General features: G+C 48.8%; 2 protein-coding genes across 5 annotated transcripts; both read left to right on the top strand.

The window, feature by feature from the left end:
• Positions 1 to 172: 172 nt before the first annotated feature.
• On the top strand, positions 173 to 12,467 carry HADHB (hydroxyacyl-CoA dehydrogenase trifunctional multienzyme complex subunit beta). Its single transcript, XM_042824299.1, has 16 exons — positions 173 to 271; positions 1,389 to 1,463; positions 1,814 to 1,855; positions 3,256 to 3,355; positions 3,930 to 3,974; positions 4,838 to 4,937; positions 6,033 to 6,120; positions 6,660 to 6,847; positions 7,812 to 7,992; positions 9,224 to 9,345; positions 10,140 to 10,219; positions 10,305 to 10,352; positions 10,520 to 10,607; positions 10,735 to 10,809; positions 11,596 to 11,760; positions 11,882 to 12,467. Exons 2-16 carry the CDS (start codon positions 1,397 to 1,399, stop codon positions 11,915 to 11,917), a joined length of 1,425 nt encoding a protein of 474 aa, XP_042680233.1. The 5' UTR covers positions 173 to 271; positions 1,389 to 1,396; the 3' UTR covers positions 11,918 to 12,467.
• Positions 12,468 to 12,822: 355 nt separating this feature from the next.
• LOC122161525 (sterile alpha motif domain-containing protein 12-like) lies at positions 12,823 to 14,887 on the top strand. 4 transcript variants are annotated; one of them, XM_042821052.1, is made up of 3 exons: positions 12,823 to 13,003; positions 13,926 to 14,014; positions 14,196 to 14,887. In XM_042821052.1, exons 2-3 carry the CDS (start codon positions 13,955 to 13,957, stop codon positions 14,502 to 14,504), a joined length of 369 nt encoding a protein of 122 aa, XP_042676986.1. In that variant the 5' UTR covers positions 12,823 to 13,003; positions 13,926 to 13,954; the 3' UTR covers positions 14,505 to 14,887. The 4 variants fall into 4 exon arrangements, with proteins under 4 accessions (XP_042676986.1, XP_042676962.1, XP_042676979.1 ...); XM_042821028.1 differs by lacking the exon at positions 12,823 to 13,003 and adding an exon at positions 13,231 to 13,410; XM_042821045.1 differs by lacking the exon at positions 12,823 to 13,003 and adding an exon at positions 13,231 to 13,410 and having other exon boundaries at positions 13,914 to 14,014.
• Positions 14,888 to 16,313: the final 1,426 nt, after the last annotated feature.

Here is a 16,313-nt window from a genome sequence, read left to right as displayed (position 1 = left end):
GCGCCCAGGGCTGTCCACATCATTGCCTGTCTCCGAACACCGCCTGTTTTGGTCCGCTCTCTCCTTCACGTTGTCCAAGGAGAGTCGGTGGCTGTCTGTCCTAAATTAGAGGTGACATCAGTGCTGCGGCGGAGGAGGATAAATCGGGGTGTTTGTGATTTTTTGTCAGGCAGTTCGTGGGCATCCCTAAAGGAGGGGAGGGGGCCTTCCTGAGGGCAGCCGGCGGCGGCGGCGGCAGTGAGAGGGCGGCGCGAGTGGAGTGCAGGCAGAGGTGGGAGTGCGTTGTGGGGTCGTGAGGGGAAATTGTTATTTATGGGGGGAAATAATGATTTATGAGGGAAAATAAGGACTAGTGGGGGTTAAGGGGTGTGGAATTTGGTGGAGGATTGAGGTTGTTGGTCTCTGTGAGGGGGGTATTGGGGGGTTGGTGTGTGGGTGAGGCCTAGGGGTGTGAGGAGAGAACGTGTGAGGGGTGTGGAAGAAGTGTGTGGAAAAAGTGTATGGGGTGCGCTGTGTGTATATGTGGGGGTGGAGGGGCTGCTGTGCAGGCAGGGCAGGTGTTGTGGGTTCTGGGTCACTGTGTGTGTTGAGGTGTCTCTTTGGGGTCCCTGAGAGTTTCTGGGGGAAAAAAAATAATAATAAAAATAAATGTTGTCGTGCTTTTAGGAGAGTGAAATCCACGAGGGCTGCGCCTTTGTGGTGGGGAGGGTGGCTGTGTGGGGATGGGTATGTGGGAACTGCTGTGGGATATGGGTAGAGATGCAAAGGAGGAAGAGGGGAGGCAGAGAGGGATGATAGAGAAGGGAGGCGGTCTGGTTTGGAGGTCTTTATCTGTGTGAGGAGTCTGAAACTGGCTTGTGGCATGGCATTATAGTCAGAAGGAGTCATAGAATCACTTGAGTTGGAAGGGACCTTTAAAGGGGAGTGCTGTGTGGGATATTGTTCTGCTTACTGTGGGATACCCAATGAGAGTTATTGGGGTTAAAGTTACAGGTAGCAGTGTGAAATTGTGCCAGGGAGAGTGCGTCAGGAGGATCATGCTGGCGGTGACGTTGGCTGGGCTCTGGGACAATATTCCAGGGGGGAAGTGGTGGAATAGTTATTGAGGGAGGAATCTAAAAATGCCGGCAGCTGACAGATCAGAGCTGGTCCTCCAGGAGATAAGTGTTTATTTACAGGGGTGTCAGAAGGCCTCAGTCACAAGCCAGTCGCTTCATCTGTTTGATGCTGTACAAGAGGTGTAACAGAAAGTTACTGTGACTGCTGTTCTTGGATCAGCTTCTGTTTCTTCCCTTTCTTTGGCTCTGTGCAAAGCAAGCAGATTATTTCCCTTGAGATTATTCCAAACAGATCAGAGTGGACTATTAGCAGCCTTTCTCCATCTCTAGATATCAAAATGACTTCTATGCTGACCCATACCATCCGAAACCTCCCTGCTTCCTCAGCATGGGCCGTCAGGGTCTGTAAGTATGTTTACATTTATTAAAACCTTGAATTGTTGGGTTGTAACACTCTTTTTAAGTGTTAGCCTTTGTGTGGATGCTTGTAGCTGAATTTTTCCTCATTGTCATCTGTTTCTTAAAGAACTAATTCCATTGTTGATGCTTTTCTCCTTCCCACGTATGGGAAGACTTTTGTGCTGACTGGTAATATAGGCTGTCATTTTTATGAACAGAGTAACAAAGACTATCTTAGTGATATTTAGGTGCAGGTGTCTCACTGTGACAATATTTTAATGTTTCTTACAGAAACCAGAAATGTTTTTGACTCTTAAGATTCGACTGATCCTTCTTCTTTTCGTTTTGTTTTTCAGTTGCTCGATCTCTCAGCTCCTCTTCACAATTACAAGCTCCAGGTAAAGTGAAAGCACCAGAGATCCCATTGGGTCTGTGCTAAAAGGCTGTGCTTCCCTTTTCCAGGCACGCATCTCAGAAATGCAGTGCAGACAGCTGTAGATCAGGAGTGCCTTTTGAAGGTTGCAAAGAAGTAAAAGTCCAAGCAAAACACCATGGTGGAATGCTCCAAACAGCTGAGTGCCACTCACCCCCAAAAGCTGTGCCCGTTCCAGAGCTCACAGCACATCCTCACCTGATTTTCTAGAGTCTAATCTGAGAAGCTAAGCTGGGAAGTTACAAATTGGATATGACCAGATCTCTTTCCCTGGAGGAGAGGGAATTGTCCTTGACTAGGAGGAGATTGTGGAGTTAGCTCTGACGTCCAGTGAGACTCAGGTCTCACACAGTTGTAGAGATAATTAGCTGTGGTTCTCACTCAGCAGTTAGGGTGCTGTGGGGCTCTAATATTGATTGTGTGCTTGCTCAAGTGTTTAATGCTTTGAGCTGCCTGGATTTGAGAAAAGAACCAAGTGGTGGCTTCCTTTTCCCTCCTTAGTTTTGCAAAGAGAGCCTTTAACAAAAACCATGAACAGTGCTGGAGTTTCATCCTCGTGTGTGTACTCAGCATGCTATTTAGCCAGATTTCATCTGGTTTTGTCCTTTAATGGTTTGCAAATGGAATTACCCCATGCTGCTGTATATGCTTATTATGATTTGCACGTCTGAGTAGGTGAGGAAATTCTCACTGAACTCTGTCAATTATCACTCCAAAAGAGCTCTGACAGTGGCCTGTGGAATGGTGCTGCATTGTGGCACTACTTCATCTTCATCCTGAAATAATTGGATACTTTCAAGTGACAAGTTACCTGCAGCAACTGTCTGCACTCCTTCCACCTGCTTTGCTATGGAAGTGCAAGTTAGTTGTTTCTTGAATGTTGATTTATCATGAGTTCTCTGTGCAGTAAGAGCAGGTGTGTAAGTAACTACTTTGAAAGGTGGGTTGTTGTCTGCTGCTGCTTACTGAGAGACTGACTCTGAGGTGAGATTTGACTCTGGCTGCAAGGCTTTCCATTTGCTCTGCTTCATTTGTACTGTAAGCTGTGCACCATTTTTAGATATATCTGTTTCTGCACTGCTCTGACCAGTGTCAATGGAGACTGGGAGTTGCATGCATTTATTCTCAGCAGTGCTGTTGCCTCAGCACAGCTATCTATGAATCTCTGTGCTGGTGGGGGAAATGCTGAGTTGTCAAACCATTTTTACAGATCACCTCATTCCCCAGAGACAGGATTACAACATGGGCGTTCTTCCTGCAATGCTTTTGACTTATGCACCAAAAGAGAACTATTTTCTCCAGTTTTCTCTTAGTTTTAACAGCTCTAAGTTGGCTTGTTAATAGTTAAGCATGCTTCCCTTTCAGCTGTTCAGCCTAAGAGTAAGAAGACCTTAGCCAAAAGTGGGGTGAAGAATATTGTTGTGGTGGAGGGCGTCCGTATTCCGTTCTTGCAGTCTGGCACCTCGTAAGTGTAACATAAGAAACACTTCATTGGAACTGAAAAGAATGGGCTTGCTTGTTCATCTTCATGTCATTATTTCTTTAATGCCTGCAAGTGCTGAACTGGGGATAAGTTAGATTGCTGGCAGCTATTCCATCTCCCTTTCTGAAAAGTGTGATTTGAAGATTGCCCAGGGCTACGAATTCTGCAGAGAATGAGAGTCAGTGTTGCACACAGAGGAAACCTTTGATGATGCAGGTGTAGCAGACAAGGCAAAGCAGTTCTCAAAACCAGCAGGACAGGCGTAGAGAATCTGCTCTAGACTCCACAAATTCACAGTTAAACTTAGGAGCAGACCTATCAAAAGGGTGGCTGTGGGTATTTTGTTCTGCTTTTCAGTGCATGTAGCGTAGTGATCCTGTGCTGGCCTATCCACTGTTAGTTTTCACGACTGGTGGTGTGAAATGTTTCATAAACACCCTGGAGCATTTCAGGTCACCTGTTCTGTGCAGCTCCTGTGTGCTCACAGTGTTTGCATGAGGTCATTTTCTATGGCTTTCTGTCACTTCAATTTTTGCCTTTCTTTTTTCACTTCTAGGTATGCAGATCTTATGCCCCATGACTTAGCCCGAGCAGCACTGCAGTAAGTAATCTGAATTTCCTTTGCATTTGGTGGCTTCTAGTGCCTTCAACTATGTTTGATTCCCACTATTCTTAACCACTGCCTGCTGTGGGATTTCCTGTGTTGGTGCATTTGCCACAATGTTTGGACAAATTATGCAGGATGTTTTCCTGATGAACTGTGAAAATAGAACTGCTAGTTTTCCGTGTCTCTTTATGGGTGCTTTACACGTTCCTACACCAAAAGTAATTGGCCTTGTTATCTCTAAGGCATTCTTCCTTTAATTTGGATGTTGGATTCAAATTGGGGAATGTGCTAACAACCATTTCTGGAGGGAAATAGGAACTGGTTTCGTGAAGTTGTGTCATCATTTAACGGCTGTTTGTGAGGGTGGACAGTGATAGGACAAGGGGGAATGGTTTTAAACTGAGACAGGGGAGGTTTAGGTTGGATCTTAGGAGGAAGTTTTTCCCCCAGAGGGTGGTGAGGCAGTGGCACAGGTTGCCCAAGGAGGCTGTGGATGCCCCATCCCTGCAGGCATTCAAGGCCAGGCTGGATGTGGCTCTGGGCAGCCTGGGCTGCTGGTTGATGACCTGCACACAGGAGGGGGTTGGAACTGGATGAGCACTGTGGGCCTTTGCAACCCAGGCCATTCTATGACTATTTATAGTAGTGTTATTGCTATGATTTTTTTGCAGTCTGTACTCAATTGCACTTGTCATTAAGTACACATACAAGCAAGATTTCTTACAGATTTGGGCAGCAGGTGTAGCTCCACTGATGCCTGGTTCTCTGGGCAAATTATTGGAGGGTGGAAGCTTGATGGTAGAAGCAAGGTCATTGCTCACTGCTGCAGATTCTACTTGTTTCTCTCTTCTCCTTAGGGGGTTGCTGAACAGGACCAGTGTCCCGAGGGATGTTGTTGATTACATTGTGTATGGCACAGTTATCCAGGAAGTGAAAACAAGCAATGTTGCCAGAGAGGTGGGTGATGTGCAGCTCGTCTCCTTTAAGTCAGATTTCAGCAGCTGGTAAGAAGATGATAAAGCCCTTACAAAAAATTCTGGTACAGTGTGTTTTGGGAGTATAAGCTATTTGTGCAGTATTGTCTTATCCAGTAATTGACTGCATGGAAATCTGCTGTAGAACAAATGCATTTTGAGGCCGTGAAGCCTCTGCTTGATTCTCCCCTGAAATGACCAGTTGGGCTCAATTACTGGCTTGTCAGAAGTACTTGAGAGGAGCAGAGCGTGCTGTGATAGATTGCTCTGTATTTGTTTCAGTTGGCTGATCAGATGCAGCATTTGAATGAATTGAAATGGAGCAGCTTAGTTGCTCTTTTTCTGGCAAGCAAAAAACACAGTTTGCATATTGGACACAGAAAGAAATTGATCCACTGAAGGAACGTTATGGAGGTGGCACATGATTTTCTGTTATTCTCTGCAAGCAGACTAAGGCATTACATAACACGTGCTGGAAACACTGAGGAGATTGTGAGGCTCTGGGTTCCTCCAGCAGTTTTATCCTTGTGTATGCAAAGACTTGCTTTGGTCACCTGCCAGTCAGATGGGGCTGTGGTTTAATTTTAACTTGGAGCAACTGCTGAACTTTAAACTAGTTGGCCACGTCTCAACTAGGGAAGGGCACGGTGTGAGCAATTCTGTGCTGGGAGGTTGGGTCAAATGAGACACAGCTTTCCCAACTGCAGGAAATGTTTTCTGTTCTGCTTGAAGCAACTCAGTGCCTTGTACTGAGGGTTCTAAATAACTCTTTTCACGTGCCATGTTTGCAAATAATGTGAATAAAGGACGATGCTGTGTATTTGAAAGCAACTTTGAAATGGTGAGTGGTGTGGTTAGGTTGTTCCTGGGGCTTGTCTACATGGCTTGAGAGCCCTGAGAGGTGGGCAGCTTGCCTTCCTCTGTTCCCAGGGAGGGGTGGGAAGTGCTGCTGCAGTAATTGGCTGAGTAGAAACTCGATGTACTTGTCTGCTTAGTCTGCAAAGGTGTGTTACTGGGCAGCTCCATCCCTGTTGAGCAAAATGCCTACGTTTTAACAGTCATTCCTTGTTGCTCATAGGCTGCTTTGGGAGCTGGCTTCTCTGACAAAACTCCAGCCCATACAGTCACCATGGCTTGCATTTCTTCAAACCAGGCTATGACCACAGGTATGTTGGCTGGAGGAACAAGCTGTGCTTTGCAACTGAGCTTAGCAATTCCTCCATCCCTCATCTGGCTTGTGCTGCTTAGTGACTTTAACTGAGGATCTAAAGAAATTCTGGAGTGGAAGGAAAGATTCTGAGCCAGCAAAGTGCAACACAGGCTGAGTATTATGCAGTAGGCCTGCCAGCAGCTTGACACTGTTTATATTCAGCCACGGTGTCTGCTCAGCATCCTTGTTTGCCTGGGAGGAAAAGACAGAATCTTGATGAGGAAGTTGCTGCCCTTCAGCTTGCTGTCAGCCTGGGCAGGATGGAGAACAAAGATTGAGTTAGTATCTTGATCTACTGGGGGCACTCTTCTTCCAGCTGCTGTGTGGGGCACAGAATTGGAAGCAAAGTATGTTTGTCCCATCGTTTCATTAAGCACGTGCTGTATAACACGGCTGAAACCAGTGGCTGGAGAAGGAAATAAAATGTAGTGGTGTTGGCAGTGATGGGTAAGCATTACTTCTCCTGCAGCTCTCATGGACCCTCTTGTCCTGCAGGCATAGGTCTGATTGCAGCTGGGCAGTGTGACGTCGTCGTAGCAGGAGGTGTGGAGCTGATGTCAGATGTTCCCATTCGTCACAGCAGGAAGATGAGGAAGACTATGCTCACCCTGAACCGAGCCAAGAGTATAGGCCAAAAGCTTGCCCTGATTTCCAAAATTCGCCCTGACTACTTTGCTCCTGAGGTAATGTTTTCAGGATCCTGAAATCAAACTATTTTACAGGGAGGTGTAACTCGAAGTTGCTCAGATACGTTTTTAGCTTCACTGGAGAGCCTAAATAACAAGGGCTCAGGTGATTGCCTTTCAGTCTCCCTTATCAGCTCTCTGTACTGTGGTTTGACTTAAAACTAAGTTGATTAGTGCAGCTTATAGCTCTCATGACCCTGCATTGTTTTTACCTTGTCTCCTTACTTGTTGGTCTCCAGTAACCCAGCTTATTTCAACATTTTGGACCTCCTCCTCTTTCTGCAGCTCCTAGCCGAGCTGTGTGCTGGAAGCTACAAAATGGAAGCTTTATTCCATCAATGCAAAGATTATAAAATGGTTGTAAAGCATCAGAGGAGTTCTTATTTCCTAAATAAGACAAGTGACGTGCACAGAAAAGGGAAATCCTTGCTATATTAATATATTTATTGTTTGATTGATGCAATATGTGTTATGCTTGCTGTTCCCAGCCAAATCCTGCTGGATTTATTCAGCTTCCCTAATGGGAATTAGTAGCCTGCTGGTTAATGGCAGGAGCCACTCTGGAAGCCCTCTGAACGAGGTGAATGAAGGCATGATAGAGACAAAAAGGGGAAGCAGTTCCTCCCACCACCTCTGAATTTGTCACAAGAAAACTGTATGCATCCCTGCTGCTGGCCACCTTTGGTTGGACTGCAGGGAAGCACAGTGTAGCAGTGATGAGATCCCAAGTCCAAAATGAAAACCGTGGACTTAAATCCATGCAGGGATTTCTTGTGTGCTTTTGGAAGAGCAAAAGCTGAGCTGAACTCACCCCACATGTCTGATTTTGCTCGTGGGAGCGTCTGGAGTTGAAACCTGTCCCAAAAAAGGGAGCCCTTGTTCGTGCATGTTTCATAAACTGCCTGTAACCACTGTAGGGGTGGCTGTGCTGTGTGCTGACTTGATCTATCTTGCTTTGTAGCTACCAGCTGTGGCAGAATTCTCCACCAGTGAAACCATGGGGCACTCTGCCGACCGCTTGGCTGCTGCCTTTGCCATCTCCCGCGTGGAGCAGGATGAGTACGCCCTCCGTTCACACACACTGGCCAAGAAAGCCCAGGAAGAAGGCTTGCTCCTTGACGTGGTGCCCTTCAAAGTGCCAGGTGAAAGTGCACGGATTGCTGCCGTGCACTGAGTTTGGTAAAGAAATACTTTGTTTAGAAGAGGAGATGAAGCCCTGAGGTTTGATTCTTCACATTCAGTGTAGGCTTGGTGTTTTAACTCTCTGGCAGCCTGGTCTGCGGGTTGGTGACCCTGCACACAGCAGGGGGTTGAAAAGAGATGAGTATTGTGGTCCTTTTCAGCCCAGGCCATTCTGTCATTCTGTGATATGCCCTCTGTTGCTCAGTGGAAACCTATTGACATAGGAGCACGTGTTCAAACACACATATCTAAACATGTGAATTTATCTTTACATGTCTAGATTTTGTAGTACCTACTTTGCATCCCTTCCAACGTGATGACTGAGCAAGGAAAATCAGAACCAAACACTACATTCCAAGATAATAACAAATGGCCTAATAAAATCATGGGCTGATGAATCAGGGTTTGGTCAGGAAGGCCTGAAACTTGAACACCTGGTTTCATAGAATAGAATTAGAATTAGGCTTGGGTTGGAAGGGACCTCAAAGTTCACCTAGTTCCAGCTAGGTAGCATCCAGTTCACCAGACCTTACAGGCATTGCTGAGGTATGAAACTTTTGTGGGGGGCACTTTTATTGTGGGGTTAATTTCCTAACGAGGCCTTACCTGCAGATCTGCAGGTACCTACAATCTAAAATTGGTTCTTGTTAGCTGGTGTGTTTCAGCAGTCAGTATTGTCACAGATGCATATGTGGCTCTCTGGGCTGGATGTGGCTCTGGGCAGCCTGGTCTGCTGGTTGGTGATCTTGCAACACAGCAGGGTGTTGAAACCAGATGATCACTGTGGTCCTTTTCAACCCAGGCCATTCTATGGTTCTGTGATTTGATTATTTCCAGTGCTTTTACTTCCTTGGATCTTGACACGTAAGCATATCCTGATTTAGACTCAGTTCTCCAATTGGAAGCTGATTATCAGCTGGATTTACAGTGTGCTGATTTCATATTACAGTAAAGAGTTTGCAGCACTTCCTTGTATTTCAGTCTTTAGAGAGGAAGTAAAGTAGCTTCAGTTTTAAGTATTATTTTTTCAGCCATGTTAAACACCCTGATACCACAGATAGATTTTTCTCCTGTTCTTCCTCCAACGTGTCATAAAAAGCATATTTTTCTGCCTTTATTTCTTTTTTTTTCTTCTGGAATGCTGATGTTCATATATGTTGCTTATATTTTTTTCTTAAAAACCATCCCCAGGCAAAGATACAGTTACCAAAGACAATGGGATCCGTCCATCCTCCCTGGAGCAGATGAGCAAACTGAAGCCAGCTTTTGTCAAGCCCTATGGAACTGTCACAGCTGCCAACTCATCCTTTCTGGTAAGACCTGTGTGAGCCAGCAGGGGAAAGTGGTAGTCAAGACCTAAACCCTGAAATGCTGTCTGGTTTTACCTCTTTGCTTTGCTGTAGCCATCTCTGGAAAAGCACAGAGTTGATTGTTCAGAGGCCTACATAGAAGTTCTGTCCCCGATGGGACTGATTGCACTGTGGGTCTGGAAGTTAATAGCTTTTTAGACTAAACTTGTCACTTGAAGGCTTTACCCTCCACAGAGCAAGAGAAGAGATTTCTGTAGCACGTGTCTGGTGATGCTCTTCTGCATAACTCCTGATTTTCATAGAATCACAGAATGGTTTGGGTTGCAGAGGCCCACAATGCTCATCCAGTTCCAACCCCCTGCTGTGTGCAGGTCACCAACCAGCAGCCCAGGCTGCCCAGAGCCACATCCAGCCTGGCCTTGAATGCCTGCAGGGATGGGGCATCCACAGCCTCCTTGGGCCAAATTTTCTAACACTTCTTAAGGAAGCTCTTTTCATAGAATCATAAAATCACTTTGGTTGGCAAACCCCTTCAAGAAAACATCAAATCCAACTGTCAGCCGTGCTGAAGTCCAAAGTAGTTCTTTAAATTAGGTGGGATTTATCTGACTCCCAGTTCCTGAAGTTTCATAGGACTGAGGCAGTGCAAACCAGCAAAACCAGCTCTGGAGATGTTGGAGTGCTCTGGCAGAGCCTGGAAGCCCTGGTTCCATGTGGGCACCCCTCAGGGGGGCTGTCAGGCTCGCTGTGTGTTTGCCCTTGGGCAGTGACCTTATGGGTTTGTCTGCCTCTTGTAGACGGACGGTGCCTCAGCGATGCTGCTCATGTCTGAAGAGAAGGCTTTGGCACTAGGATACAAACCCAAGGCCTACCTAAGGTAAACAAGGGGGCTGAATGGGGTTTGAGGCCTGCTTTTGCTCCCTTCTCCTCTTTCTGTTACTCATCGCATTTGTTTTGTGCAGGGATTTTGTCTATGTGTCCCAGGATCCGAAGGACCAACTGCTGCTGGGGTAGGTGGCAATGATGAAGAGCATCTCCTAACAGCTCATGCTAGCACACCAGCACAAATGCTGTACTGTGCATCCTGGGGAGAAGGAATGTTAGCTGGCTTGGAGAAATGGGAATAATCATGGGAAGAAACATACATGACTCCTGTTTCTTACCTCTTCTTCATCAGTCCAACATATGCTACTCCCAAAGTGTTGGAGAAGGCTGGTCTGACCATGGCTGATATCGATGTGTTTGAATTCCATGAAGCTTTTGCTGTAAGTGATTCTGGAATACTGAGGCTCCAACTGTAAAATGTTTTGTGGCTGTGGGTAATCTCAGGATATCTTGGGTTTGTTAGAACTATCTGCAGGCTTTCCTTAATGTCTGTTCTCTCTCTTTCAGGGGCAGATACTGGCTAACATGAAAGCTATGGATTCGGACTGGTTTGCACAAAACTACATGGGCAGGAAGTCAAAGGTAAGGACTGTGCCAGGATGTTTTTATCTTTAATTTCTACTCAAAATGACTGGATTCCACACTGTGGCTAGTGCTTCTGTTGTGCTTCATGGGGAGAAATCATAGAATCATGGAATCATAGACTGGCCTGGGTTGCAAAGGCCCACAGTGCTCATCCAGTTCCAACCCCTGCTGTGTGCAGGTCACCAACCAGCAGCCCAGGCTGCCCAGAGCCACATCCAGCCTGGCCTTGAATGCCTGCAGGGATGGGGCATCCACAGCCTCCTTGGGCAACCTGTTCCAGTGCCTCACCACCCTCTGGGGGAAAAACTTCCCCCTAAGATCCAACCTAAACCTGCCCTGTCTCAGTTTAAAACCATTCCCCCTTGTCCCATCACCATCCACCCTCACAAACAGCCGTTCCCCCTCCTGTTTCTACGCTCCCTTCAAGTATTGGAAGGCTGCAGTGAGGTCTTCCCACAGCCTTTGTGTCATGAACTCTGGCTTTGCAAATCCCAATCTGAACAGCTTCTGTGGGAGTGGTGGCATTCCCCATGTCAGCAGGAGGTGGAAACCCAGACACACTGTAGTGACAGTTGGGAATGAAGGCAGTGGATGAGGTCAGTGCTTCCAGTTGCCTTCAAGCAGCACAGGCTGCAGTGAAGCAGTAAAACCCTTTGGCACAGCTTTGTGCTGTCACCAAGCACTCGTGCACTCTAAGAAACACTTGGTGAGCCCACGTGCTGCACTGTTGTGGCGAGGGCAGGCTGTCTGTTCACGTGTGTGTCACTGTGTGTGTTGTTGCAGGTTGGAGCCCCTCCCTTGGAGAAGTTCAACACCTGGGGTGGTTCCCTGTCTCTGGGACATCCGTTCGGTGCCACTGGCTGCCGCCTGGCGATTACTGCTGCCCACAGGTTGAGGAAGGAGGGAGGGCAGTACGGCCTGATCGCTGCCTGCGCTGCAGGAGGGCAGGTAATGGTGCTGCGCTGTCTTTTGCTGTGCCCTCAGAGCAAGGCTTGTGGTTACGTGTGGACGGCTGCTCTGTTACCATCAGTGCTTTCCCTGACTTCTCTTTTCCTCTCTCTATTTCTAGGGGCATGCGATGTTGGTGGAGCTCTACCCTCAGTAGTGGGATGAGGGAGTGCTGAAGGAGTATTTGTGTATCCTGTGCCTGGCAATGCCATTTCAATGCACTAATGAAAGCGTACATACAGTCCTTGCAAAGGACTTTTGGTGGCCTTTGTATATATCTTGTAGCTACTCTGCTGGTAATTGTCAGCTAACGAGTGCACTCTTAAGAAATATTCCACTTCCAGGAGAATAAAAGTCAATACATCTCTTAGTGTCTCCAGTGTCCTTGTGACCACACTGATCACAACTGTAATTCTTCATTAACGAGATGTGGTTTGGGTTTTTTGTTTATTCCTGGAGAAAAAGAATGATTCCGAAACGGAGTGCAGAGTTTGGGGATGAGGAGATGCACAAAGTGCTGAATGTCAGCAGGCTGAGCTGAGAGTGAAGGTGCTGCTGTTCCCAGAAATGGCTTTGAACTCAAGTGCCTGAGGTGGTTCGAAGGGGGAGGTTTACTGCACAGTGTCTGAACAGCGTTGGAATGAGCAAATTGCTTCTGAGAAATGAGTGTCACTGATGTTAGCCTCAATAAACCAGAAAAACAAAAAGTTTGGATTGTTTTTTCTTCCCCAGTCTGTTTGCATGAAGAGCTTCTGTGGGGGGTTGTGGTGAGGTCTTTGCTTTCTGAAGTATGGAACAGCTTTTCTCTAGCATGCCCAGAAATCACACTGAGCTCCAGCAACCACATGCATCGTCAGAACCAGCCCTGCTCGTGTATCTTGTGCACTCTGTAGCAGCCTGCGTGCAACCCGTGTTCTGAAAATTCAGACAAAACAAGCTGCAGAAACCTTTGAGTCCCACGTATGAATGAACCCAATCCTGCAAGTCCCCTGTGGGCTGGCACAGCCTGAGATAACAGGTGGGTGGCGACTGTTCCTGGCTGTAAATCTCATGCAGTGCTGCTGCTCTGCACTGAAGGGAGCGCTGCACAGCAGCATGGCTGGGGTTGGATGTGAGAACCTGGGGAGAAGCTCTTTGGTTTTGCTGGCCATTCCGTGCTTCCCTGCTGATCATGGTACGCCAGCTCTGCAATCCCTGGTGTTCCCATGCGTGTAGGAGTGTGTTCCCATGGCTGTGGCATCATGTAAGTGCTAGAAGCTCTGCACCCACCTGGTTGCATGTGGCATTCTTCTTCCAGCAGCTGCAAATTGCATAACTCTGTGCAGTCCTGCTTTGCAGGGGGGGAGAACGAGCACGACCATCCCAGCGCAAGCCCTGGGGGCCGTTGCAGGCAGTGACTGGTTCCTACAAGCTCAGTGGGGCAGGGCTGCAGCCTTTGGGACGTGACTCATCCCTATGGCTCATCCTGGTCTGGTGCCTGCTGCCTCTCCCTAGTGTTGAGGTGAGGCTGCTGTGTGCGTCCACGCTGATCTCTGCGGGTACCTGAGGGCTTTTCGTCATGATGCAGGCAGAGATGGGCCTTTTCTACAGCTGATGGGGACAGGAGATGGAGGAGCCTTTGCAGTGCTCCCTCACCTGCTCACGAGTAAGGTTGGTGCCGTGCTCTGTGCTCCTCTGACCCTAGGAAATCCTGCGCTTGGGGCTGGCTGGGGTCTCAACAACCCCTGAGCTGCATGGGGAGGATGCAGCTGGGCAAAAAGGAAGGGGGGACCACAAAGCAGCCGTGCCCCTGGCAGCCCTGTGGTGTGCCTGCAGAGGGAGTGCCCGGGCAAAGGTTCCTTTTGCTTTCCTGGTTTCAGTGCTGTGGGTCTGTGCTCACCTGGAGGAGAGGTGTGAAGGGGAGTGTGGTGGGGAGGGGGATGGAGGAGGGATCCAGACTGGGCTGGGAGCACTGGGGCATGCTGGTGCCCCTCATTATCCCCAGGTTTGTGGAAGGGGTGGGGAGCTGGGGCTGATCTCATTTCCTGAGTGCTCCGGGATCTGCACCCTCACACCGAGCACCAGGACTTCATCCTAGCTTTGGCCCAAGGGGGGGCACAAATCGGGTGGTCTGCACTGGGTGAAGGAGTCGGTGTTCACTGCAGTTATCACAGCGCTGTTTGCAGGGAACCCCTGTGCCTGACTGGATCCCCCCATGGAGCCCCGGGTACAGGATGGAGCCAAGGTGCTGCAGGAAGGATGTTTGCCCAACAAGGTGAGCAGAGCTGCAGCCCCCACAGTGGGTTACTGGGGGATATGAATGCAGCCACTGGCACGGGGATGGCAGAAGGGCCATGTTTCAGGATAGGTGATTGCAGCACGGGGAGCCACTATCACTCCCATGGGGCTGGGTAGCAAAGGGACACCCACAGCTCACCCCTCTCCTCCTAACACAGGTGCCCCCAGCAGAATGGACGGTGCCAGAGGTGTGTGCGTGGCTGAGTGCACGACACGGGGACCTGGCACCTCTGGCAGCTGAGCATGCAGTCACTGGGCGAGCCCTGCTGCGCTTGACGGAGGGGACGCTGCAACGCATGGGGGTGGCACCGTGCAGCCGACGCTGGGAGCTGCTGCAGGAGCTGTTGGGCCTGCGTCTGCAGCAGGAGCTGGAGGAGCTGCTGTGCATCGCTGGGGGGGAGCAGCATCCGCAGGGCCATGGTGATGTTCCCACAGCTGGACCAAGATCACCTCCATCACCAGAGTGAAAGCTGCGGTCAGGGAGGTGACGCCACGTGATGGAATTAAGCACATGATGTGGCAGCAGTCTGGAGGGAGTTCTGAGGCCACAGTGTCCCCAAAATATCCCAAACACAGCTGGTGATGTAGGGATGTGTAAGGAGAAGGTGGCTGCTGGGTAAAACCAGTGGGTACTCCTGCATCCTGCAGGGCGGGGGAGCCTGGTGACAATAATGCAGTGGGGACTGTCCCCATCCACCAGATCTTGCTGCAAGCCCGGGGTGCAGCAACCCAAGTCATGGGACCTCCTTTAGTTGAGTATTGTACATCACCTGGGGTTGGCAGAATGAGTAGGGCATGGAGCACAGCTGTGGGCCTCAATAAACATGGCTGGGTCTGTGAAACTGCTGAATGGTCGTGCCTGAGTGATATGCCACCTCCTGGGCAGCACGTGTAGGGCTATCCCTTTTTCTGCCCTATTTCCCTATTTATTTTCCCATTTTTTTCCCCTGTTTGCCAAGGGAAATGAGACAGAACAGTCTCGACCCAAGGCTGACTTGGGTGGGATGGCCGTGCGAGATCTGGACAGGCTGAGAGTTGTGTTGTGAGGAGGCTGACGGTACTCAACATGGGCAAGTGTGGAGTCTACAGCAGGGGAGGAATAACTGCATGCATCAGTAGAGGTTAAAGGCTGAGCTGCTGGAGAGGAGCTCTGCAGGAAAGGACCTGGGGATGCTGGTTGAAGTGGTTGACCAGCAGTTGACTAGTAGTTGACCAAAGGTTAACCGTGAGCCAGCAGTGTGCCTGGTGGCCAAGAAGGCCAGCGGTACCCAGAGGTGCACTGCACAGAGCGTGGACAGAAGGGTGATGGAGGTGATCCTCCCTTCTTCTCCTCCATGGAGAGGCTCCACACCTGGATGAAATATTCTGTATGGGCCTCACAAGGGTAAAGCAGAAAGGGACAATCCCTCACCTTGCTGGCAGCCCATCTTCTGATGGGGCCCAGGATAACATTGGCCTTTAGGGCTGCAAGTGCACGCTGCTGGCTTCTGTTCAGTTTTAGATCAAGCAGGACCCCTAAGTCCTTCTCAGCAGGGCCGCTCTAAAGGAGTTCTTCACTCAGTCTGTATCCATATCTGGGATTCCCTTGACCCAAGTGCACTTTGCTTTGCAGAAACTCATCAGGTTCACAGAGGCCCAACTTTTGAGTTTATTAAGGTTCCTCTGGATGGCATCCCTTCCTTCTGCAGTATCTGCACTGCTCAGCTTGGTGTCATCAGCAAACCTGTTGAGGGTGCACTCCATCCCATCAAGTATCGAGTACTGGTTCCAAGACCAACCTCTCATTGCTCATCACCGGCCTCCACCTGGACGTGCATCCACTTCTGACCGGTTCCTTATGTGCTAAAAAGTCCACTGTATCTCTCCAATTTAGATATAAGGATATGGTGTAGGACCATGCCAAAGGCCTTCCAGAAGTCCAGGTAGAGACTCTGTGCCTCACAGTTGCAATAAATAAATAAATGAGGGCTTCGGGGTAGGAGGACTGCGCATGTCGATTTTGTGGCAGTGGGCGCAGTCTGACTACAAAAAAGGGGAATGCTGTCTGGGTGGAGTCCCGCAGTTCCTCGGTGATGAGGGCCACAAGGTTGCTCAGAAGGCTGGAACACCTCTCCTATGAAGATAGGTTGAGAGCTGGGCTTGTTTGGTTCAGAAAAGAGAATGCTCCAGGGAGACTTCTTTGTGGCCTTCCACTAGCTAAATGTGCCTATGGGGAAGTTGGGAAGGATTATTTGTCAGGGACTGTGACAGGGAATGAGATTTAGATTTAGAAATTA

Source organism: Centrocercus urophasianus, unplaced genomic scaffold (genome assembly GCF_019232065.1).
Source record: "Centrocercus urophasianus isolate 14NV4802_14NV808 unplaced genomic scaffold, USGS_Curo_1.0 seq_10, whole genome shotgun sequence".
NCBI classification, from domain to species: domain Eukaryota; kingdom Metazoa; phylum Chordata; class Aves; order Galliformes; family Phasianidae; genus Centrocercus; species Centrocercus urophasianus.
Note: the sequence above shows the minus strand (reverse complement) of the source record. Positions and strands in the feature narration are given on the sequence as shown.